Source organism: Lycium barbarum, chromosome 5, assembly GCF_019175385.1.
Source record: "Lycium barbarum isolate Lr01 chromosome 5, ASM1917538v2, whole genome shotgun sequence".
In the NCBI taxonomy this organism is placed as follows: Eukaryota; Viridiplantae; Streptophyta; class Magnoliopsida; order Solanales; family Solanaceae; genus Lycium; species Lycium barbarum.
The window spans coordinates 10,594,845-10,620,571 of NC_083341.1; the positions used below are offsets into that span (position 1 = coordinate 10,594,845).

Below are 25,727 nucleotides of genomic sequence, written 5' to 3' on the forward strand. Positions count from 1 at the left end.
GGGGGGGGGGGGGGGGGAAGGAAGCAAATTCCCCTCCTTTTAGTACAAGTTGAGGTGGTTCCTCCATCTACCCCTAATATCACCTCTGTTTCAGAACCCATTTACCAACACACACAAACACTCCAACTATTTCTTGATTTTAATAGGTGGATTTAGTATAGGATACAATGGAATTGATTAGGAGTGAAAGATATGGAGATGAAGAGGGTTGAATTATGATGGTGGTTTGCCTACTCTCTAAGGTTGATTCCGATCCCTACTTTTATTTAATTGAAATTAGAAACAAAAGAACAAAATTGAAAAGAAAAATAGTTTTTGTTGTGAGGATCTGGTCAAAAGGATTTGTCTGGAAACATTAACTATTCCCCATATATGGAGAATCTCAACAAGAAGGACCTAAAATAAAATAGAAACAAAAGCCCTTTAATTGATTAGAAGACATTAAAAAGGAGAAAAAGAATATTTTACTTTGACTTGAGATTGTGGAAGATACTGATGGAAAACAAATGGAAACCCATGGAGCTTTTAAGAAAGTTGAGACCGACTTTGTTTTTGGTGAGTCATCTTATTGTACAGCGCAGGACAACACGTGCAACACATTCATTGAATGAAATAAGAAGCGAAATTACAATTCTAACCCTGTGAGGACTACAAAAAATTCCTCATTCCCTCTTATATTAAGTAGTAATTATGCGTTTTTAGTATATATTTTCTTTGTCGTCTGATTTATCGTCATTCAAGGTTTGCAATTATTAGCTTCCGACGCTCTGATTATTTCGATCCAACAAGTGGTATCAGAGCTAATGGTTCAACGAGGTTGAAGACATGTTCAAGGCGACTAGTTCAAATCAAGCTGCAACTGATTTCGCGATAATGAAGATTTTATCCGGAGTACTACATGTGGAGATAAATTTCAACCATATTTTCAACATTCCTGCTGCTACATCTTTAAAAGTAAAGATAAAATATTTTTTAAACCATTTTTAAGCCAATATTTTTAACCTGAATTTTAACCGTGGCGAGCGGCAATGAAGAAAGATTATGTGAAGAAGGAAGATGAAGATTATTTTGCCAGAAAGTCAGGCCAAGGGGAGATTTGTTAGAGTTTGCCCTGAATTTCCTACCTTATTTGGATTCTACACCATAATTATATTTTATTTCAAAAATGTTTTCTTGGTGTAAAATCTTTTCTTGGTAGAAAAGGGCATCCACAATGTACAACAATTTTTGTGTTTTTATATTAGTTTTTCAATATGTAGGTCAATTGACCAAACCATATTATAATATTATGCATTTTTAGTATATTTTCTTTGTCGTCTGATTTATCGTCATTCAAGATTTGCAATTATTAGCTTCCGACGCTCTGATTATTTCGATCCCAACAATGCTTAATATCACAAGATTAAAGAGTATTTTGGTAAATTCTACATATTTGTAGTGTAAGACCACAGGATTCAAATTTCTTCTTTATTTTCTTAAACTTCGTGCCAATTCAAAACCAGACAAACATATTAAACTGGGGGAGTACTACATTAATTGTGCGACAAATATACTCCATCAAAGAACCAAATGCCTCCCATTTTTAGCCATATTATTAACGGAGGCCAAGTATTATGAATTTCATATACTTTAGAGGGGGATATTTTTGACCGTTTAAAATACAATCCACTAAAAAGGAGGCAGTACGCATTAATTTGCCAATTGTGCTTTATGTGCGAAAGGCACACAGTAGTAGTAAAATAAAATTAGAAACTATTAACGAAAGAAGAAAAGTTAATGAAATAGTTCGTCAATGAACCTGAAGACTAAGGGGTTGTTTGGTTGGAAACAAGTTCTCCCAGTATAATTTATTCTGGGATAAGTTATTCCGGGATTAATTATTTCACTTTCTCACTGGGATAAAATAACACTATATTAGTTATACCATAATTTTATCCCAATCAAATGTGAAATAAATTCATCTCAAATATAATTCCGAAATTATTTATCCTTATCCTTTGTACCAAATGAGCCTAAAGGACATATCCAAAAGACCACGTGAGTTCATCTTCCCTTTCGCTGACCAGCATCAAGATTCGAAAACTTCATTTTTCTCTAAAGATAAACAAAACATACCTTCAATTACTGCATATTTCCACCACCCAATAAGAGCCCGTTTGGATGGGCTTATAGCTTTTGATTTATAAGCCAAAAGTCATAAATTAAGAATTCTAGCTTATGACTTTTGACTTATTTTTGTTGTTTTCGCTTAAAACAAGTGCTTAAAAGCACTTTTTTATTTTAACCAAACACTTCAAAAGTGCTTAAAAGTTATTTTGACTTAAAAACACCTAAAATAAGTCAATACAATCAGGCTCTAAGTTGCTTATGTGGTTTCAAGAATCGAAATGACAATTGACGGCACTTTCCCAGCCCTCAACTCATTCTACTTCTTCCACTAATCTTCGCCACCATCGTTAGTTCGGTCATTGCAATGTGCCAGCCTAATTTTGAACCATTTTGTGGAATTACACTGGATATGTTGTTGTTGTATATATGATGTAATAAGGTTGAAAATAAACATGAAAGGGAAAAAATATTAGAGAAAATGGAGAAGTGAAAGTATATCAATTCTTTCCTTATTTGTTTTGAATGAGATTAAAAGAGACGAAATAAAAAATTATTCTCGTAATTGAATTTTTCTTATGTTGAAGGGAAAAATTGGCCTGTTATCCTTGTTTTAGAACAACCCTTGGTAGAAAGGGTATTATAGAGTTATTTGGATAGTTGAGATATTTTTCAGCCAAAAACATAAATATAAATGCATTTTTGAGCCAACAAAAAAAAAGAAAAAAAAAAAAAACAACAAATGATAAAATTGACCAACTTCTAATAGTTTGGGGGTATTTTCTACCCTTTACCCAAAAATTAATGAAATAGCCCGTCATTGAACCGATGTCCCAGTGAGTTCATCTATACTTCGAGCAAGTCCCAACATCAAGTTCAACTTCATCATTCTCTAAAGATCAACAAAATATATCTTTAATTACTTTAAATTTTCACCACCCAATAAATTGCTTATGTAGTTCAAGAATCAAAATGACAATTGGTGGCAGTTTTCCAAATCGCAATTTTCCCTTGTTTTAGAACAATTATTGGTACAAAGAATACTTTTGAGCTACTCGAACAGTTGAAGGGCATTTTTAAGCAAAAATGTAACACTATAGAATTTTTGAGCCAAAAAAAGAAAAAGAAAGTAACCATGGGTTATGCCTGTTAACCGGTTCCAACCGGAACCGGACCGGTAACCGGTTAAGGAACCGCTTAACCGGTTCCGGTTTATCGGTTTTAAACTCCAAACCGGAACCGGTCCGGTTTGGAGTGCTTAAAATCTTTTTTTTTTTTGCATTATATATATATATATATATATATATATATATTATAGTATTTATTTGTATATTGTAGGTATATTTACATATGTTATACAACTTTATAATTAAAGTTTAAATATTTACTGACTAACAGCCTAACAGCAAGTCAGCAATACAGAATAGTGCTTTTCGTATACATATATATGTATAACTTACATATACTTATATATATGTATACCTTAATATATATACTATATATACTTATATATATGTATAACTTAATATATGTACTATATATATGTATAACTTAATATATATACTAAATATATGTATAACTTAATATATATACTATATATATGTATATATATGTACTATATACTATATATACTTATATATAGGTATAACTTAATGTATATACTATATATACATATATACTATATATACTATATATACTTAATATATATATACTATATATACTTATATATATGTACTATATACTATATATACTTACTTATATACTATATATAACTTATATAGTATATACTATTTTTTCTATATATACTATATATACTTATATATGTTTAAGTATACTATATAACTTAATATACTTATAAGTATATTCTTAGTATATTTTAGGTATATTCCTAACTTAATAAAAGTAAAAATATGAACACAAGTAAATAGAAGAAAGCTTAATGAGCCATATATTTTATTCATTCTTGGATAACATTTATTTGCAAGTTGTATTTTTTTTAACTTGCAAATAATACATGAGTTATACAAAAATAGTAGAATAATAAAATCACCAATTTTGAACCATTTCGTTAAAATCACCAATAATAAAAAAATTCTAAGAGTTCAATACATTCTTTAACATCTTCCCAATGCCTAAAAGTTAACCAATCCTCACTATCAGTATTATATTTGTTGTGAACTTGTTGTATGGGAATCCTATACTCATATGCTTGTTGTAGCATAATGTAAGTGTAGTTCCACCCAGTCTCAATTTCTACTTGAATTTTCCTAGGTCTAAGGTTATTTTCCACGCAAACATTCTTAAAATCTCTAATTCTTCCACTATTAGCATTACAAAAAAGAAACGCAACAGCATTTCTAACTTTTTGAATAGAATCATCAAAATGCACAAGACCATCTTTAACAATTAAATTTAAAATGTGACAACTACATCTTACATGAAAAATATTTCTTAGAGGAGGGTTTATTTCTCTTTTTAAAAGGCCAATTGCCTTTGTATTATTAGAAGCATTATCTAAAGCAATACAAAGTGTTTTTCTATAAATATTAAAAAATCTCATTATAGTAGACATTGAATCGGCTAAAATTTTTCCATCGTGACGACCTTTTCCTTCGTCATATAAAAAAGCTATAATTCTTTTTTGCATAACCCAGTTGTCATCAACCCAATGACATGTAATAACAAAAAAATCTAAATGGTTAATACTAAGACCCAAATCAGCGGTAAGACAAACATTACAATTTAAAGAATTAAATACATGGCGCAAATAAAATCTATATTTTTTAAACAAATCTATAACATCGGCTCTACAAGTACTTCTAGGAATACCCTCAAATAACGGGTTATAACAACGTTGAATGTAAGTAACAAACCCCAAACCCGAGGGAAAGGAAAATGGTAAACAATCATAAGCTACCATTTTAGCTATTTCTACGCGTTCTTTTTTCTCGTCATACTTAAAATTTCTACCGGTTCGTGGGTCTATCGGCATTTGAATCCCCCCCACATTTGAACCCGTTTGTTCTCCCCAAATATCCATATGTTTGGTTCTCATATGACCATTTAGTGTACCCGTTCCACCATCCTTACCAGTTCCTTGCTTAAAACTAAATACTTGTCCACATAGGGTACACGTAGCTGTTTGGTTTTCCCTATTCTTAGTCATAAATTTCCAAACTTTAGTTGTTGGCTTACGAGTTCTAGGCGGTTTGTCTTGTGTACGTGATTGTGCAGGACATGTATCTCCTATGGGATTTTTGGGGGGTTGTGTTTCATCATCATCATCTAAGTCTTCATTAAAAGTGTCGGTAAAATGTTGTTGCATTGCCTCATGACCTAAAAGTGAATTATTTCCACCAACATCAATACCTAAATTAGGTGTTTCTTTCACAAATGTTTCCTCATTAAGCGCACCCCTAACAGTACGACTACTACTACCGGCACCACGTCTTAATCTCTTTGACATTATTAAATAGAATTAATTTAAATCACAATCAAATAAATCACAAGAAAATAAATTATAACAAATTAAATTGCGTAAATTAAATTGCGAAAAATAAATTGTTAGAATTAAATTGCGAAAAATAAAGATAGAATTGGAACGAAGGTACCAAATTGCCGGATTAATTTCCAACAAAGTGAAGGCGGCTAGAATTGCAAATCCACCAAAGCTACTTCGGATTGTTGCAAAATCACCAACTCCACCAACAATATTATAATTGCAAAATTAATAATTGAAAGTTGAAAATATAATAAGACTTTGTGGCTAATTATTGCAAAGTAACTATAATTGAGAGATTGAGATTTGAGAGAAAGATGAAGAAGAGTGAATTGATGTGAATTAAAATGAAAATGAAGAAGGGTTTATATAGGGGGAGGGGATGGGTTAAAGTGTTAAAAAAAAAAATTTGGGGGCCAAAAATTAAAAAACTGACCGTTTGGCAACGACCATTTTTGCAAATGGACCGTTGCCAACGGTCCATTAAGGCCCAACGGCTCTTTCCGTTTTTTTTTTTAAATTTTCACCGGTTTAACCGGTCCGGTTTCGGTTTTACCGGTTTAACCGGTTCCGGTTTCCAAAATATTAGAACCGGACCGGTAAATCATTACACGGTTAACCGGAACCGGTTAACCGGTTCTACCGGTTAAAACCGGTTAGCCCGAACCGGTTGCCACGTTTATCATGGGTAAAATTGACCTATTGCTAATGGTGTGGGGGTAATTTTGACCCTTTGGCCCAAAATTAATGAAATAGCCCGTCAATGAACTAAGGACACGCCCAAGAAGACACTCGTGAGTTCATCTTCAGCATCAAGATTCAACTTCATTTTCCTCTAAATATCACCAAAAAGGCAAATTTTTCATCACTCAAAAAATTGCTTATGTAGTTTCAAGAATCAAAATGACAATTGGTGGCACTTTCCCAAATCTCCCTCAACTCATTCTTCTTCTTCCATTAATCTTGGCCACCATTATTTGTTCGGTATATGCAACGTGTCAGCTCAGCTTTAAGCAGGATAATAAGCTTTATAATTACAGCTTAACAAAACCAACTCGTAATTTCCCACATGGCATCCTTAGTGAAGATGGATACTCTCTTTTTCCTTTTACACTTGCTATTTTTGTTTAGCTTACACTTTTCTGTTAGTTAGAGATTGGTTCATGTGGCCCATTTCATCAATTTTAGTCGGGAAGCTTTATATTGAAACATCGGGAGAAATAATAGTTGATAGTGAAATATGGAAAAAACTAGTGAAGTAATTTGATGACATATGAGAAATAATATTGTTGGGTTCAAGATTGATACTTTCGTCTTACAATATAAATTCAGAGGCGGAGCCAGGATTCGAAGCTTGTGGGTTCGAGGTTCTGATTCTTTAAAGTTACTGGGTTCTTAATTAATAATTGTACATATTTGACAAAATTTTTAATACAAATATATGGTTCGGACAAAAGCTACTGCGAACCCACACCCGAAGGGCTGGCTCTGCCCCTGAATATAATGCTGTAGAAGGACATATTGTCATGCCATATGTTTGGGAAAAATAATAATACTGGTAAATAGGATTGTTCTTAGGTAAGAACGGAACAGAAAATTGAAACGAAAGATTCATATAGCGAGGATATACCACGTAGTTGATATTGAGGCTTACTTATTGTTATACTTGGATTAGGTCCAGGTCTGTTTGGATTTTATTTTGGTTAGAGACTCATATGTCTGTGTAATGATAAGAGTGTGATTTGGTGAACTCTAATTCCAAAGAACTTCTACTATTTTTTTTTTTTGAAACTGGTAATGTTGTCGAAAGAACTTCTAATTTGCCTAGAAGACATTATTAGTATTGGGTCTTGCTAACCTTGAGCCGAGGGTCTATCGGAAACAACCTCTCTACCTCCGTAAGATAGGGTAACGTCTGTGTACCCTCCCCAGAGCCCACTCGTGGGATTATACTGGGTATAATTCTTGTTGTTGTTGGTCGTGCTAACTGGTAACCTACTATATTAGCAATGTACTCACTTTTAAATTTCCTTAAAAGCATAATAACAATGGGTTTATGTGAGGGGTCCTTTTGTCTTTTCGCAATAATGTTCTTCCCTCTCCCTCCTCTTTGTCATATGCAAATAAATGTGCTCTAAATGATAGAAGATTTCCATATTCCAAAGAACAACAGAAGAAGAATATATTGAGGAAAAGGAAATTTTGTTTGAACATTTAAGTTGGTTTCTTAAGATTTCATTTCTAAAATTTTCACATCATTGCTATTGATACTTTCATTGGCTTAGCCTGAAAGTCAATTAGTCCTCACTATTTGTTTTCGATCGGAAAGCTTTGCATTAGAGATCCTTAAATTCTGCAGTTATAGTACATAGTTTTCTTACTGTGCTCCAAAGGGAGGTAGTTCTAAAGAAAAAAAATAAAACTAAAACTTCAAAGCTCTAGATTGGACCAGACATATGAAGAAACCTGGTGAATATTTTTTTTTGTTTTTTTTGTTGCTGTGAAAATGGGGCTGGGATTGCTGGAGGCACCCACAAAAAGAGAGGGAAAGATGACTTGACATTAGCTGTTGAGATGAAAAGACAAAATATCCTTTTACTAATAGGCTGGCTATATATTTTTAGGGACATTTAAGGAAATCAAAAGATGGGGGAGGCTGCTAACCTATTACCTTCATGTAGTAGGTTAGCAAAATCCATTAGTATTATTATAAAATGAACTTATATAGAGCAGAATAGACACAAAGCTCAAAGAAAATTCTTCTTTTGTTAGTCTGTTGTGGGGTGGCAATTTTACTAAAGGACTCTACTGGTACATAATTTCAGGTTCTACAAGGTGGCTGTTAATGGGACTGTGCTATGGTTTCAGGTTGGCTGCATCAGGTTACACTGTCATGCTTAGTTTGATTTCCAAATTTACAGTGGCTTTTCCATACTTGCTTGTTGACTATTTAATTATGTTCGTAAGTATTTTATAAGCCCCCCCTTATGAGAAAGAAAAAAAAGAAGCATTTGAGTAGGTCCTGAATGTCTGAGGTCTATGGACAAGAAGTATGACGTTTCCCTTAGGAAGCATAATGTAGTTGAGCTGTGATATGGTTAGTACACGTGGCAGTTACATCTTAATGATGAGGAAAAAAAGATAAGTTTGTTTGGATGTTATTACTGGTTAAACTGCTAATACTTTACTTCATCTCACTTTGGTTCCTCTCTGTATATGGAACAGCTCTGTGATGCAATGATTTTCAACCATGATCCTCCTACCTGTGTTGAGTGTGGGGTAAGTGCTTGTCAAGTTACATCTGTGTTTCTTTGCCAATTATTATTGCAAGAGGAGACAAAGTTGTTCTCTGCTTAACCTTATGAAATGTAAATTATTATGTGTAACAGAAAATTAGCTAGCCTTTTTGTAGCAATACTATTCTAGTAACTAATGTGGGGCTGCGGATTAAACTAGGCTAGTTTATACAAACTTGGGAATACCACAGAATAACCAATATATTAAGATACTATAAGAGCTTGAAGAAGCCATGGAAAAACTGTGTGTATTATTGAATGTTTGAATGAGCTTAAATACACGTTGTTCCTAAGAATACTATTCTAACTAAAAGAGAACTCTAGAGACTAATCTATACTAAAGGATAAAGCTAAGAGATAAGCATAAACGACATAAGGATAAATATAAAAGACTCCTAATAATGATAAACGACATCTAGATAATGATGCTCCAATATGCCCCCCTCAAGTTAGGCGAGGTGTTGCTAAGCCTAACTTGAACAAGTTGCGGTCGAACGCTGGTTTGGCAAGTGCTTTGGTGAGGGTATCAGCTAGCTGGTCAGCACCATGGACATGGACTATGCGAACTCTGTTGTGTTCAACATTCTTGCGCACAAAGTGGAAATCCACCTCAACATGTTTCATACAACCATGAAGGGCAGGGTTCTTGCTCAAGAAGGTGACATCAATGTTGTCACAATAAATTGTCGGAACTTCCCTTAGTTTTAGACGCAACTCAATCAGCAAGTTGTGCCACCAGAGTGTTTCAGCAAGGGCATGGGCCACATCTATATGTTCAGCCTCTGTGGAAGAGCGAGCTACAGTCCGTTGCTTTTGTGAGCACCAACTAATTGGGTTTTGGCCAAGAAACAGTATATACCCAGAGGTGGAGCTCCTGTCATCGAGATCACCAGCCCAATCGGCATCAGAGTACATATGGAGATTGAGATCGACATCCGGAGATACACGGAGGCCAAATTCGCTTGTACCACAAAGATATCTGAGCACTCTTTTGACAGCTTTCTAGTGAAGTTCAGATGGTGCTTGCATAAATTGAGAGAGCTTATTAACAACATAAGCTATGTCCGACCTGGTGAAAGAGAGGTATTGGAGCTTGCCAATAACTCGACGATAGCGAGTACCGTCTGTCAACTTGGCTCCATCATCGCGTTTGAGCACCTCGGTTGCACTCATAGGAGTTTTGGCACTTTTGCAATCAGACATGAGTTCGTCATTCAGGATTTCGTTGGCATAGTTAGCTTGTGAGAGCACAAAGCCATGGGAATTCCGAATGACCTCAACACCCAGGAAAAATGTGAGATTCCCAAGGTCTTTTATCGAGAACCGAGCAGCAAGAGAGGAAATAACATGATTCACACTAGTAGTGTTGCTGCCAGTGACGATGATGCCGTCAACATAAACCAGAAGGAATGTGATATCGCCGTGACCATGTCGAACAAATAAAGAGCTATCAGATTCTGTTTTGATGAAGCCCATTGAGAGCAGATGACCCTTAAGCGCGGTGTACCAAGCTCAAGGTGCTTGTTTCAGGCCATAAATGGCCTTGCGCAGCTTACACATATGAGAAGGAGTTAACTTGTCTGCAAATCCGGGAGGCTGCATCATGTACACTTCCTCATCAAGGTCGCCTTGAAGGAAGGCATTATTGACGTCAAGTTGATGAAGCGGCCAGTGAAAGCGAAGAGCAATGGACAGGATGATGCGCACTGTGGTAGGTTTGACAACAGGGCTGAAAGTAGCATGAAAGTCAATTCCGGGTCTCTGAGTAAAGCCCTTCGCAACCAGCCGCGCCTTGTAGCGATCAACGGAACCATCTGCTTTCCTTTTGATCCTGAAAAGCCACTTACAAGCCACAATATTTTTATTGGGATCATGTGGAACAAGTTCCCAAGTCCGATTTTTCATTAAAGCATCAAGTTCATGTTTTATTGCTTCGCGCCACTCGGGGTATTTTTGTGCTTGTTTCACAGTATTGGGTGTGATAATGGGGGTCAAGTTGGCTAGGTAATCAAAGATTTGTTTAGGTTTGCTGATGTTGTTTTGGGACCTAGTGACAACACGGTTTGTGGGAGACGGACAGTGAGGCGGGGATGGGGCCAGTTGTGGCAGCAGTTGTGGGGCAGGTTGGCGTGAAGCCATGGATGGTAATGGGGGAGGATTTCTACGTTGATATACTAAGAGTGGGGTTGTGGAATTGGTTGTAGGTTTGGCTATGGGTGTGTACGTATTTATAGGTGGGGATTGGGGTTGTATAGATGAGGGTAGAATTGGGGATGGACTGAAACTCAGGTTCTGGGAATTAGGAATTGTAGTAGGAGAGGGAGAGAGAGTCTTACCTGAAGAAGAAGTCTGCAAAGGCTCTGAAATTGTTTCATACGCTGGTGGAGACCCGAAAAACTTGGACTGCGAGGTAGAGTTGGAGGAGGGGACTACTGGAGAAGACGCAGTGGATTGGGACACAATATTTTGCTTGGGTACGTCAATATTGAGGGGTTAGGGCAGAACTAGAATAATGGGAAGGGGAGGGGGAATTTTGCAAGAATTAATAATTGTAGTATCAGTCCATTCCAAGTTAGAACACTTAAATGTAATATTTGAGAACAAAGTTTTAAAAGAAAAATTATTCTCAACAAACCTTACATCGCGGGATAAATAAACCCTAGAAGTAATTGGATCAAAAACACTGGTGACAATGGTGGGATAATGAGAATCTGAGATAGACACATGGTGTGGATCTGGGTTCGAGTTTATTTTTGTAGTAGGGTTTAAGCCATGGATAGCATAAGCAACCAAAGATTCGCAGGGAACTGTAATCAGGTGGTTTTCCAAGTAATCGGTGGAACGGGGATTGATTATCTAACTGAGAAGTGGGCAAACGGTTAATGAGGTAGACAACATGATAACACGCAAAAGACCAAAACTGGGGTGGAAGAGACGCTTCATGTAAGATTGTTCTTGCAGTTTCGACGATATGACGATGTCGACGCTCCGCAAGGGCAACTCGTTTGCGCATGCAGTCCATTGTTGTTCCGGCCGTGCACCAACGGTTTGCGCGTTTTCAGATCCTTCACAAAAAAATCAAAGGGAAAAAATTCAATAGACTTTAGGTTATCTTGACAAAATTTGGAAACAGAGAGAAGCTTGCGTTTAATGGATGGGGCACACAAAGTGTCGGTTAGTTTAAAAACATTATTTGATGCATTTAATTGAGTAGAACCAGTGTGTGAAATGGGAATTTTGTTACCATCACCCATGGAGACGTCCTCGTTACCGTTATACGGTTTTAGGTTGTGCGGCTCCGTTGTGATGTGGTGAGTGGCTCCTGAGTCGACTATCCAAGGGTTGGTGGAAGCATTGAATCCAGCAGCATAGTTGGCGAAAGCCTGAAGGTGATCATGGGATTTAGAGCGGCAAACATTGGCGGTGTGGCCAATCCTGTTACATAGTTGGCAGCGAACAACAGTATTTCGGCTCGTGTTTGGCTGTCGCTGTGGTTGAGTGTTAGAGCGTGAATTCTGGCGCCCATTCTGGAAATTAATGTTCTGCCTGCGATTGTTGCGATAATTTGTGTTTGTGGCAACTGCAGCAGTGATGGGGCTGGATAGTTTCTTAGCATCCTCGTGACGCAGGAAGAGTTCATGATCCAGTAACTTTTCAAACAATTCCTCATAGGTGACATTTGTGTCACGTGCACGAATGGCAACAGAGATCTCACGAAACTCAGGGCCTAGATCACTGAGTATTTTGACGATGAGTTCGGGGTTGGACACAGGGGCACCCGCTGTGGCTAACTCATCTGAGAGGGACCGAATAGTTTGAAGATATTCGGTGATGGAGCAGAGTCTTTAGTGATGCGGGCAAGTTGATCACACAGGCTGAAGACCCTGGTTTGAGACCTATTTGCATAGGTGGTATGCAAGGCGTCCCAAGCCGTTTTAGCCGAGTCGGCTGCAGCAACAGTGGAGGCAATGGTGGGTTCAACAGAGGCCATAAGGGTGTTCTTGAATGAGTTGGTCCTGACGGAACCAAGGTAAAAAAGCAGGATTGGGAGATATGTTTGTGCCAAGGGTGATAGTGCAACTCGGGGCCGGAGTGGTCCCATCAAGATGAGCTTTCCAGGTGGCAAAGTTATCACCATCGCTGAGTTTGATGGGTAATTGGGAAGCAGGATTGAACTGAATAATGATGTTGGTACCGGTTGTGTTGTCAGCATTGACAACTCTGAAATTGTTGTTGTTGCCGTTGGTACCCATCTGAGTATGTTGGAGAGGAAAAAAAAAAATTGGATCGTACTCGTTAGAGTTGTGTTGGCTGTGATACCATATAAGAGCTTGAAGAAGCTATGGAAAAACTGTGTATTATTGAATGTTTGAATGAGCTTAAATACACGTTGTTCCTAAGAATACTATTCTAACTAAAAGAGAACACTAGAGACTAATCTATACTAAAGGATAAAACTAAGAGATAAGCATAAACGACACAAGGATAAATATAAAAGACTCCTAACAATGATAAACGACATCTAGATAATGATGCTCCAATACATACTAGGAGAGAGAGGCCAGAAGGTCTGTGATGTCCCTCAGAAATCTCTCAATGACTATGAAACACATACTAGGAGAGAGAGGCCAGGAGGACCTTGATGGCCCTCAGAAATATCTCAATGACTATGAAACAAGTTGTTGATTCTCTTTCGAAAATTTCTACCGATTATTAGAGTTTTGCAAGGCATAATACCTTATAAGTTCATTTTTTTTTGGAGAATAAGAGACTGCTGATTATTATAATATCATACTGAATACTGGCTATCTGACGAATATTTTTGATTTGCCAATGGAAATATATAAATTCATTTGTGGGTATCTAGGGGGTGAATTTTAGAGTACTATCAACTCTGCTACGATAAATTTATGTTCTGCTCAAACTTATTGAACATTAGAAAGTAACCAAAATTACACAAATGAAGTTTATTTATTTATTTATCGTCTTTGATAAAGCATCTTCGAGTGATTATATTTATCATATACAGCTCGGACTTATTACGCCCATGTATTGAAATATTCTGTCTTTTAGATGTGAAATTTATACTTGTTGGCTTTGATAATTATTTTCAGTAACCGTTAATTTTCTTTAATCACTCTAACTTGAACATGCTTACAATTGCAGGACTGTGGTGGTATTTCTCGTTGTGGAATGGGCTGTAGTGCCCTTGTTGCTAACACTGTCGGAGGTAATACTCCTGAAGTTATGGATATCTAAGATTCTTTTTTTACTTTATTAACAACATTTACATCATTACATGTGTTTTCTTCCTTTTACCTCCTCTTTTGAAAGTGTCCTTTCTAGTTATGGTAGAGGACTGGTAGGTCAAGAGATGTTAAATTTCATTATAACTTAAATGGTTTCAATAATTGGATATGACAAGGACAATAACACTTTTTCCTTATAAAAAAAAGGACGAGAGAAAAAAGTTGAGATTTTATGTACTCCATATCCAATGGATTAAGCAAGTTGAGTATGTAAAAAAGAAAGTATGTGACAAATTGTCTTGTCCATATGTCAATCTCGTGCCGATGTCTTGTCCATATGTCAATCTCGTGCCAACTATTTTAGGAACTAAAAATTATGGGGGCTGTCTGTTGTAGTTGAGCGTTTGATAGCAAAAACACTTAATAAATTTTGAAGAAATAAGAGGGGATGAGATATACACGTTTTGGATCTCCATATATCTGTATGCAATAGAAACTTTAGCTACACTCATGGAATTGAGTCGGCAGAGGTAAATGATGCCATGAAAATTATGAGGATTAGAAAAGCCTATGGTCCAGATGGTATCCTTATAGAGGTTTGGAAGTGTCTAAGAGAGATTAAATTGGATATGTGGGGTCCATCCCCATAAGTGGCCGAAATGTAAACAATAGAGAAGGAAAGTCTTCCTCCTTTGAATTATGAATTTAGCCATAATTGATGATGTGGATGGACCCCACAATGGCTTGTCAAGCTATTTAATGTTATACTAAGAAGTAGGATGCCTGTCAAGTAGAGAAAGAGTACTCTGTTTCCAATTTATAAGAACAAAGGAGAAATTCAAAGTAAGATAAGGTATTAGACTTATAAGTTATACGATGAAACTCTGGGAAAGAGCGATAGAGCGAAGACTTAGGGGCACTACAAGAGTGACAGAGAATCAGTTTGGATTTATGCCCGATAACTCTACAATGGAGGCTATATTAAGACTGATGAAAATTTATTTCAAGTGGAAAAAGATTTACTCATGGTGTTCATTTACCCGGAGAAAATATATGATAGAGGACCAAGAACCTCAGTACCCATAGAATTAGTCGAGGTGCGAGCAAGTTGACCCAGACACCACGGTTATAAAAAAAGTCGTTTGATAAAACTGATTTTTTGACAAACAATCTAGCCACACTACATATCTCTTCAAGTCCTGTGTTGCACAAAAAAAGAAGCACAACGAAAATTGTCACTTGGTTATGCAAATGATCGATTAAGATGTTAACATACTAGTTTTGTCAATTCGAATGACTGTTTGAGCATTGGTTCCCGAATTGCTTTCTGAATGATTGATGGACACCTCGCCTAAAAAATAGTTAGTTTGCTTTGATTGATGAACTCTTCCAGGAAATGAGGATATAAAATATCAGAAATGTTAAGAGTCCCACATTGGATATGGGATGAGTAATTGGTCTCCTTATATGTGTCACGCCCCAAACCTGGAGAGGTATGGCCGGCACCCGGTACCTTACTTGACCCCGAGCGTACCACTTTGTAACTTGTGAAACCTGAATACAATCAAACGATCTAGGGCGGCAAGGCCAATCTGTGAAGCAAATAATACCAATCTAGGCCGACAAGGCCGCCATACTGATGTACTGCAGGACACGTCTACAAGCTTCTAGGAAGATCAAGTTGTTCTGTGGTCGGGACAGGGCCCCGACCTACCTATCATCTCTAATACACAAAAACAATACCAACTCTGGACCTGGTAACTCCGGAGAGATGGAGCTTATCAATCAAGCTGATACACTGTACTGTCTACTGGGGAGGCTCTTTGCCTGTCTATCCGAACCTGCAATCATGAAATGCAACACCCCTGGCAAAAGGGTCGTCAGTACGAAATAATGTACCGAGTATGTAAGGCAACTGAAATAACTGAAAGCTGAAACTGAACTGAAATTTGTATTAACTGAAAGTACTAAGAGTCAAGGTTAAACTGAATTAAGTACTTATCTGTTTCTGTCTCATCTCACACAACTATGCAATGTAATACATATATAGCTACCCGGCCGCATATAGGGCTTGGTGTGCGGTTACACTGTATAACTATAAGCTTGTAACTGTGCTCTTTCCTTTCTCACTGAACAAGAATAAGTATAGACTGAAAAGTGCTCCCGACGAGGGACAAACACAATACTACTCTATAGAAAGGACTCCAATAGAATATAACACTTTCTGCTGAAACTCTTCTTTAAACGCTTCTTTCTGAAAAGTCGTTTTGGGACTAAAGTCATGCCAAAAGAAAGAATGAATAGCCTTTACATACCTTAGTCAACCTCCTGCTCAACAACCAACCGAGCTTATCCCCACGCCCCTTTGTCTACAATAATGAAAATGGTACTATCGTTACGATTAAAGTGTCGTAACTATTCTAGGATAAAACGGACACCTCCCCTGATTATATGACTTCCCAAACAGTTCAACAAACACGAGCAGCAAGCTCGATTTGCGACTAACGAACTATAGTTTAAACCCTTTCTCTTTCTTCATAAACATGTTAATAACAATAGCAACAATATACTCATGTTACTTCCTCAATTTCCAGCTCAAAAGATCACAAGAATAACCTCCAAAACCGTTCAATATGCACGAGCACCTCAACAACAACTTCCAACCATTATTTCACAAGTTTCTTCATCATACAAGCTATTGAGGGCTTAAATTCGTCCAAGCCTAAGTAGAAGAGGATAAAACTTACCTTATAACACAAGACCAAACTTAAACTTGAGGTTACTTCACAACGAAGAAACCTTTAAATCAACAACAAGGAAGGACTTGCTTCCACTAGTTCCGCAAGATTTCCGACGCTTGTTTTGTGTTGTTTCACTTTGGTTTTGCTCTAGAACCATGTGAAAGCTATAATCTTACCTTAAACAACAAGAATCACTGCAAATCTGAAAGCTATAATCTTACCTTAAACAACAAGAATCACTGCAAATCTGAAGTTGCTTCACTTGGAAGAATCCTCCAAAACAGCCACAAGATGAAGAACTACGATCTAGCAAGCACCACGGGATTTCTAGCGTTGGATTCACGTTTCTATCTTTGATTTTGGTCTAAGGTTGTGGGAGAACTCTTGGAGATAGTTTGTGAGCTTGTAGGGTCTAAATATGGTGTAAAATGACACAAGGGTCGAGCTCCCACCAATTTATTCATTTTGTGGAGTGTTCCACCGCCTTAGTGGGTCCCAGAGGGAGCTGCTTTGCAGCGTTTTCTTAAAATGTACTTAACTTTTTGTACAGAGCTCCTATTGCCGAACTTTTTATTGCGTTGGAAAGTAGGCTCGCTGAATTTGAATTTAAATAGGTTATGCACCGCATAACTACTTATATACTAGAAGATATACCCCCAGAAAGTTGGGCCAAAATCCTATCCAGAATTCTGCCTACCTTTCCTCGAGTTTCGATGAACTGAATTTCCTCGATTCGTTTAGCCCCGAATTCTTACGAGACTTACTCAACACTTGTTTTAAAACCATTGCTATCCATATAAGGGTTCTCAACCTTTTCGAGTTTAGGTTACTTTACTTACGACGCATAGTAGCGCGAAAACACGGGGTGTAACAGTTTAAACACTTATAACCTCAAAGATAATCTTGTTCCCCGAGCTTACGTCGATTAACCTATGACAAACATAACGTTCAAAAAGTACGAGGTGTAATAATATGGACTTGGACAATCCTCACCCTATGAGCTAGCTTCCATTCTTAACATTGTACCAGTGCCAGGCCTACCCAATTCTTTGTTCACCGATTTTGGGCCCCATAATATATTGTCTAGGCTCTAGTCAATGAGCTCTTGACGTGTTGGGGGGGGGGGGGGGGGTAGTGTTAAGAGTCCCACATTGGATATGGGATGGGTAATTGATCTCCTTATATGGACTTGGACAACCCTCACCCCCTATGAGCTAGCTTTTGGGGTTGAATTAGGCCCAAGATCCATTCTTAACATGGTATCAGAGCCAGGCCCACCCAATTCTTTGTTCACCGATGTTGGGCCCCATATTATATTGTCTACGCTCCCGTTAACGAGCTTTCGGGGTGCGGGGGAGTGTTAAGAGTCCCACATCGGATATGGGATGGGTAATTGGTTCCGAATATGAACTTGGACAACCCTCACCCTATGAGCTAGCTTTTGGGCTTGAGTTAGGCCCAAGATCCATTCTTTACAAGATAAACAACAATGGATATCAGTTGCTTGTTGTCATGAAAGGACGAGTGACGATCAATTACTCAATTTTTATTGAGAGGAGCTATCTTTTGGGGTTGAGTTAGGCCCAAGATCCATTCTTTACAAGATAAACAACAATGGACTTTCATTTGCTTGTTCTCATGAAAGCACTAGTGAACGTTTAATTACTCAATTATTGTTGAGAGGATTTGTAAGAGTTGCATCTGTAAAAGGCTTATTGATGAAAAAGAGAGCAGATATGCTAACAATTAGTTCGAAGTTCTAGTATCAAATACACTTGCAACAAGGTAGGAACACACGATATGCATGCTCCAATCGCATGAGCACTCTTCAGAATATTATTGTGTAAATAAGGAATAAATATTCCGGTAGGGAGTTCAATATACATCAATTGGAATCAATTAGGAGATTCAAAATAACATTCACCTAGGAACATAATCTAGCCTACACATGAGGGGCACATTGAAAATGCAATTAATAAAACTTGTCTTGTAGAGCGTCTTGATGACATAAAAAATAAATATATCATCAACTAGCTAGCAATTTAACTTTTAGATGAGACATTTCACAAAACATATGATTACAATACTAATATGTCGCCTAAAAGTTCTTCCTAGCTAGTTAACAGATGCCACATGTGTCAGTTGAATGCAGAAGTGTTAACCACCTGCTCCTCCACTGTACAGTAGCTGTTGATATCTGGAGCATGTTTTACTTACCTTTTTTTTTTTTTTTTTTGAGAAATTGCTGGAGCATATTTTACTCTACTTTTTAAATTAAGTTGGGTCATGCCATTCAGCACCAAAGAGGCCTATGCGAGGTGGAGTTCCTAGAAAGCCAATAAATCCATCAAGAAAATCTGGTTAATGATACCTGCTTGTATATTTTGGTGCATTTGGACGGAAAGAAATCGTAGATGTTTTGATAGAATCTCAACTCCTAATTACTCCCTGAAGGCTAAGTGCTTACTTCCTCTCTTTGGCTGGTGCAGTCTGACCCCTATAACTAGCATTGAACATTCTTTGGATTTTGTTAGCTCCTTAGCATTAGCTTTATCTTTTGTGACTCAATCTCTTTTGTCACTTTTTAATGAATTCTAGCTGTATACATTCTCTTGTTCTCCAAATCAACTATTCTCACTTGTCTATTAAAGTTTTACTATATTTTTTTGGGAACCTGGTACTGAATTAAAGTTTTTCTATATTGATTGGCAAAAGCCAAAAGTAGTAACACAGCTTTAAATTTACCAGTTTCAAAAAAAAAAAAAAAAAGTAATGACACAGCTAAATGGCATGAACATTTGTGATTTTATTCATCCTCTATTTAATTCATGCCTGTACTTTGTCTTTATAGAGTATGAACATCAGTTGGTACATCACCTTTCCTCTTATAGGGGAATCTGTAGAAGAATAAAGAGGTATTACCTTCAGAAAATCATGTTTAAGTTGAACATGGAATGAATCGTATGCTCAACAGACAAACAGAGGATATGTATTCCTTTGCAACTCTTCTAAAAATCTAACTAACTGTACACGAGTTGATTCTTTATTCTATTTCCTTCAATGGTTTTAGTATGGTTAGTGCAGGTTATCCCGTGTGCACTACTCTTGGATATTCATCAAGCACGTCCTTTGAACTCATTGGTAAGAATCCTTCAATCATTTAGTTCAGATTAGAGAAGAGAAGTTATTATCAATTACTTGTTCTTCTTGTTGTTTTTGGGCAGTAATTATGAATTTGTAGCATTTTCTCATGCAGATATAGTCTGCAATCACTCTTGGAGTGAACTTTACTAGATCAAATTGGAAATTTTAATGTTTTTTCTTGCGTTTATTAATATGCAGACAAAAAGGATCCACTCAAAGGCATCATGGCTAAACTGTCTAACAGAGGGCCAAAGGACAACTGTTCACTTGCTGTGTCTATTGTATGTGATACAAATGGAGTTCAAGTAAGGGCTTGTTTGCTTTGTATATCGGCTCTGCTTTTCTCCAGTGACATTTCATCAGAATTCGGGCAGTGATTTTCTTTTCCATTCCTTTTCCAGGCTCCTCAGACACTTGAATTAGTTGGAACTTGTGATTACGTAAGTACTTTGAATGTCCACGTTTCAATCTCATCATGTAGTACTTGATGTCATTATATCATGAAAGGATCTTGGTTAATAAAATACAGAAAATGTTTTTTTTTTCCGGACTGTCAATAAGGTAACATGACTTGGTATGGACAGCCACATTATGATAATTTCTTATAGCATGGTATAAGATGAACCTGCAAATCAAAATTGTTAATGTGAATAGTGATGCAAGTAGTCTTGGAGCATCAGTCTTGGAGATGGGAGGCGCTTTGATGGGAACCTTGAAATGACATTGATAAGTTGCTGTGGGGAGAATAGTTTCATAATGACGTGCTAGATGAAAAGAAAGAACCCCTTGGCAAGGCATTCATCATAACAGCATATTATTCGGGAGGACTTGTCTTTGGAGTGAATACTAGTCCTAGGGTGGTTGTTTGTTTGGTCTGAAAGAGTGTGTTGTATGGAGCCAATTTTCCCATGTTTGGTTGGTCAAAATTTTTGAAACAAAATCCTTAATAATGAGGAAAATGACTTCCCTAGTGGAAGTAGGGAAAACGAGTGCCAAAAGTGGCATTCCACATTGATTGTGTCATCCCCACCATCCAACACGCCTCATCTTCACCCCCACCACTGTAGCCCCCAGCCCCACCACCCCACACCCCTACCCACCCGATAGTATTTGTCTAGAATATGCACAAATGCTTTTAGGTTAATATTTTTTGGTTACGTACCGAACACAAGAAAATACGTAAGAAACCCACTTATTTTCCTAGAGAACTTTTTCCAAGAAAATGTTTTCCATGAAAACATTTTCCTTCATACTGAACAAACCCTAAGTGTCAGCTTTGGGCGTGCTGCTGTTCTAGGCTCGGTGTTAGGCTGGAATCTTAGTCAGAGTGCTTGTCTTGTATGTACTTCTTTGGTGCAAGGTCAGTTTCGAGGATTAGAGCTCAGCAGTCCTTGTTGCAATATGCATTGCATGCTCAGAATTCTTTCCTAGTTTGCATACATATGAGAACAAAAAGTCTGGTGTATTCTTCAATCTCTTCTTTATTACTCATCCTCTTTACTTTGTCAAGAACCTTGGTCTTATGGATAGTTGAGTTTTCGACATGGAGTTCATGCTTTATTTTTTGTTGGCAGGCTACACAAATACATCACCCTTCTGGCTGTGCAGCGATTATATCATCTCACGGGCAAGGAATGGGCTGGTTTGGTACCATGTTGATCACGTAAGGTTTAATGGTTAAAAACATATACCAGGATTGATTGATTGATTGGTTAATGGAGTTTCCTTCTAACTGATTGATTGATTGGTTGATACTCACTGCACAGAATCCTATTCTTCTTTGGAGTTTACTTGCTGGGTGGTGCAGTCTATCGGTACTGCTCTTTGGGCATTCGTGGGATAGACGTATGTTGCTTCTCTCCTCTCTTCTGTCTGCCTTATGTCGTCATTTTCTGTTTATGATATAAAAATAGACAGGTTTAAACTACTCTTTCGACTAATAAAGAATCGATAGTGGTCCAATAAAATAAAAGCATATACGTCAATTCATACCCATTGCAATTTCATTTAATTAACGATCAAGAAGTATCATAAAAAAATAGAAAAACTTCTTTTTTCCTGATCAGGTCAATAAAGTCATAAAATTCTTCGTTTTCTGATCTTTTATAAGAAATGGATTTATCTGAACGAATACATGATTTTCTTTTGGTCTTTCTAGGATTGGGTCTTATATTAGGGGGTCTAGAAGTGGGGAATAAGTGCATGAGAGTTCCTATCCAGACTGCTTTGGCTACAATGTCTTTATTTGACTGTCGGTGGCCTCTTTTCCTTTTCCCCTTTGCTGCAAAAGCATAACTCTACTCTCTTTTGTAAGTGAATGGCTCAAGATAACTAAATTGGCACAAGAAATACACATATGTGATACACAAAGTAGGCCGAAAAGCCTAAAACAAGTAATAGAGTCAAAAAAATTTACCTAAGAAAAAAATCAGATGTAACAACATAGAAGGATTAACAATCTAATAGCAAGGTGGTTATGCGGAGAGGACAAAAAACTGTGTATTAGGATGGATATTTGTCTAATGTTAAATGTCAAATTCTGACTACAGGTGATATTTTTGGACGGGGTTGGGGTGTGATGGGGGGGGGGGGGGGGGGACTGAACTGCCCATATATAAACCTCAACAAATGAGCAACAAAAGGACGAGAGTAGTGGGTCCCATTGGAGTCCTTTATGAATAATATATCTTTTTTATAAGCAAGAAAAGACTTAATAATATAGTTACAGATTTGGTCCTCGGGGTGGTGCAGATATTGATATATTGTGGTTGTAGATGGTGATGGTTGACAGGTAATAATGGTGATGATGTCAAGGAGGATAATTGAAAACTTTGAGATGAAAAACATGTTGCAGAGAAATGATCACCTGATCTTAAGTTTGTGTTGGAGGCAAAATAATCAAATTGGGATGTGTGTGATCTGGATTGTCGCTTCTTAATTTATACGAGTTAGAATTTTCAAACTTTAGTATTGTCTCTGCTATTTAAGAGCGAATGCAGATTGCAGTCGACACTTGATGCTATACATAAATGCGAAAAATGCATTCAGGATTCCACTTTATATCTGCATATAGAAAGTTCATCACACTAAGGAATCATGTTGTTGCTAGAAGAGGGAGTGGTAGGTTTTTGTCTCCAAATTATTCAGGGATTGAGAAAGAATCTTTTAAAATAATAGCATCACATCTAAGGGGTTCCTTGATTCAGGCCGAAGGAGCAGTGCCACCTCGACACTATCAAACTGGCAGAAAAAGACTTTCTGACAGTGAAGATCCTATCAGAGCATCTTCTACGATAAGCCATGAACTAGATCATACTCAGGCTCAACAAGTTTATAAGCTGAGCCCAACTTAATGAATTTCAGGCAAATTGGAAGAAAATATTAGTTCTTTTAATGTAAAGTAGTAAAAATTTACTCACAAAATGATAAAGGTTTATTTGGAAAATATTAGGTACCCACGTGTTAGTAACCATAGTCTAAGTTTAATCCAATGTTTGAAGATGCATTGCTGGCTTAAATATTATTCCTGACCAAAAGAATTGTTTTATTCCACCGAGTGCAGCGCGGTTATTTAGAAATCATGCTGACGTTGCTTGTGTTTGACATTGAATTTGTGTAATGCTGTAATCTGACATTTTCCTTCTCCTAAACTTATGCAGATAATTCCAAACTTGGAGTTTTGGGCAAGCTTGCCACATACATTACAGGTATTGAATAATGCTGAGGTCTTATAAGTTATAACAAAGTGAGATAGTTGATCTGTGAAAATTCCGTATTGGCTAGTATTATGGGTGAAACGTTTTGACAGAATCGACTCTTGCTTGTCCAGACGTCTCTAGTAACGAACCTCTTCCAGGAGAGATTGGTGGTAGGCTAGGAACAATAACAATTGTGGTTCTTTAACAAGAGAAAAAGGACGCAGTGAGGGAGCTTTAGTTTTTGATTTTTTCTTATAGCACCTAGTGGTGTAACCGCAAATGTGGTTTCTTGAAAGAACACCCAACATGGGTGTGTTAGCCATGAATTCAATTATAGCACCTAGCCATAGTCGTCTGCCTTGCACTAAACACACTGAAGGAAAAGAAAAGATTGAGAATAGCCTTCTTTTAATGGCGTGCACGTATTGTTTTAATTGAAGGATGTGTTTGTTGTTGATTGAATCTGAAACTATTATCACATTGATGTTCTCTTTTTGCAGAGTTCATTTATATCATTGGTGCGGAGATTTAGAGGACCTTCTCATGGTCACAGGAGCTCGTATTCTCCTGTCAATTTTTGAGCAATAACATGTTAACTACTCATATGATATGATGAATCATTTTTTGGACGTGGATCGACAATTGAGTTGTTGCTTCAAGAAAATCAGATCCCCGCGTGTCTCTCCAGTAAGACTAAAACTGGACATATAGCTTCTCTCTTTCTCATGGAAATCACTTCAATTGTTTGTAATTTCTTTGAATAGGCTGTCATTTTGTGCTAGTTCCTTTTTCTAGGCTGTCATTTTGTGCTAGTTCCTTTTTCTCTCTCTTTTTCTTTTCCAGTATCATTGTGTTCTAGTTAACAACATTTTTTTGTAGGCTCTTGTGCTTCTACCATGAACAGGATTTGGATCTGTACTTCATTGTGCCACTAGTTTTTTTTGGATACGAGGTCTCACAATTTGTCGCGATTTCATCGAAATACTATGGTGCTAATACGATGATTCTTGTTATTGAATTCTTTAAAGTCGAAAGTCTCTTGTATGGATGTCAAGCCAAAAACATCAATTCTATATCTCAAACTAGTCCAGGGAGTGACAGATATTTACATCCAAGAAATTTCTGTGCAAAAAACAGATGGGAAAGACAGTTTGACATAGACAAAGTTCAATTTTTTTGGGGGGAACAATTAGGATAACTAAGTAGTGAAACTGAAATAATTATGTATGTTTTTTCTGGTCCATTTATATTTGAAGATTCTAAATCTTGGTATGTCAACGGAAATCACCTGCTACATATGAATATTGGGGCAGGTGGGGGTTTGGTATCAAGTGAGTAAACTAAAAATGAAGTTGAAATGTTACCTGAATCTCAGATCACACTCCAACTCATCAACCCTTTAAACAAGTCACAGTTGGTACTGGATCTACCTAATATCTTGACACTAGAACTTTCAGTAAAATTAGAGTTTACGAGATGGTAAGTATTTTTTTACGTTTAATTAGAGGTCTTGGGTCAATCCCTGATAATGAAGTCGCATTTGGGTGAGAAACAAAAAGAAAAACAATAGAGTTTATTCACTTATATCTGATAGTAGAAAAATATTTTGTAACTTTTAGATTGAGTTATTATTATGGTATCAAAGTCAGACCTATTCTAAATTTTCATTTACCCAATGTTGAGTCCCATTGTTATATTATCCATGCTCTAGATGCAATCCTGCTCGTGCGAGGGGTGCACAGTAATTGTGGAATGACTAATTGTCTCCTTTTATGGCCTTCGATAATCCTCACTTCGACATGAATATAAGTATATCCTTGACAATAGAAAGTGTGAAAATAATTATATCGATCCTTCATGACCACCCTTAACTTAGAAGCCAAGGGAAATCATTGGTGCTTGGAGATCCTATGAGTCCTATCATCACAACTACTTTACGTCAAACATTGAGCTGTAAATCGAACTTGACAGACTTTTAACCATCATTTTAGATA

General features: G+C 37.0%; 1 protein-coding gene across 4 annotated transcripts; it reads left to right on the plus strand.

The window, feature by feature from the left end:
• Nucleotides 1-6,374: 6,374 nt before the first annotated feature.
• LOC132640417 (uncharacterized) lies at nt 6,375-24,751 on the plus strand. Of its 4 annotated transcripts, none has more exons than XM_060357006.1 (11): nt 6,375-6,662; nt 8,431-8,487; nt 8,831-8,884; nt 14,068-14,131; nt 19,976-20,032; nt 20,234-20,340; nt 20,437-20,475; nt 21,610-21,698; nt 21,802-21,880; nt 23,695-23,742; nt 24,234-24,751. In XM_060357006.1, the coding sequence occupies exons 2-11, from the start codon at nt 8,464-8,466 to the stop codon at nt 24,312-24,314; spliced, it is 642 nt and encodes a 213-aa protein (XP_060212989.1). In that variant the 5' UTR covers nt 6,375-6,662; nt 8,431-8,463; the 3' UTR covers nt 24,315-24,751. The 4 variants fall into 4 exon arrangements, with proteins under 4 accessions (XP_060212989.1, XP_060212991.1, XP_060212990.1 ...); XM_060357008.1 differs by having other exon boundaries at nt 8,431-8,473; XM_060357007.1 differs by having other exon boundaries at nt 6,376-6,458.
• Nucleotides 24,752-25,727: the final 976 nt, after the last annotated feature.

What these genes read in the sequence shown, in the direction of transcription:
- LOC132640417 (XM_060357006.1), top strand. Translation starts at nt 8,464, where the DNA reads ATGGTTTCAGGTTGGCTGCATCAG. An exon ending in GTGATACAAATGGAGTTCAA is followed by an intron (nt 20,341 to 20,436) that starts GTAAGGGCTTGT and finishes TTCCTTTTCCAG; the next exon opens with GCTCCTCAGACACTTGAATT. An exon ending in GCTTGCCACATACATTACAG is followed by an intron (nt 23,743 to 24,233) that starts GTATTGAATAAT and finishes CTCTTTTTGCAG; the next exon opens with AGTTCATTTATATCATTGGT.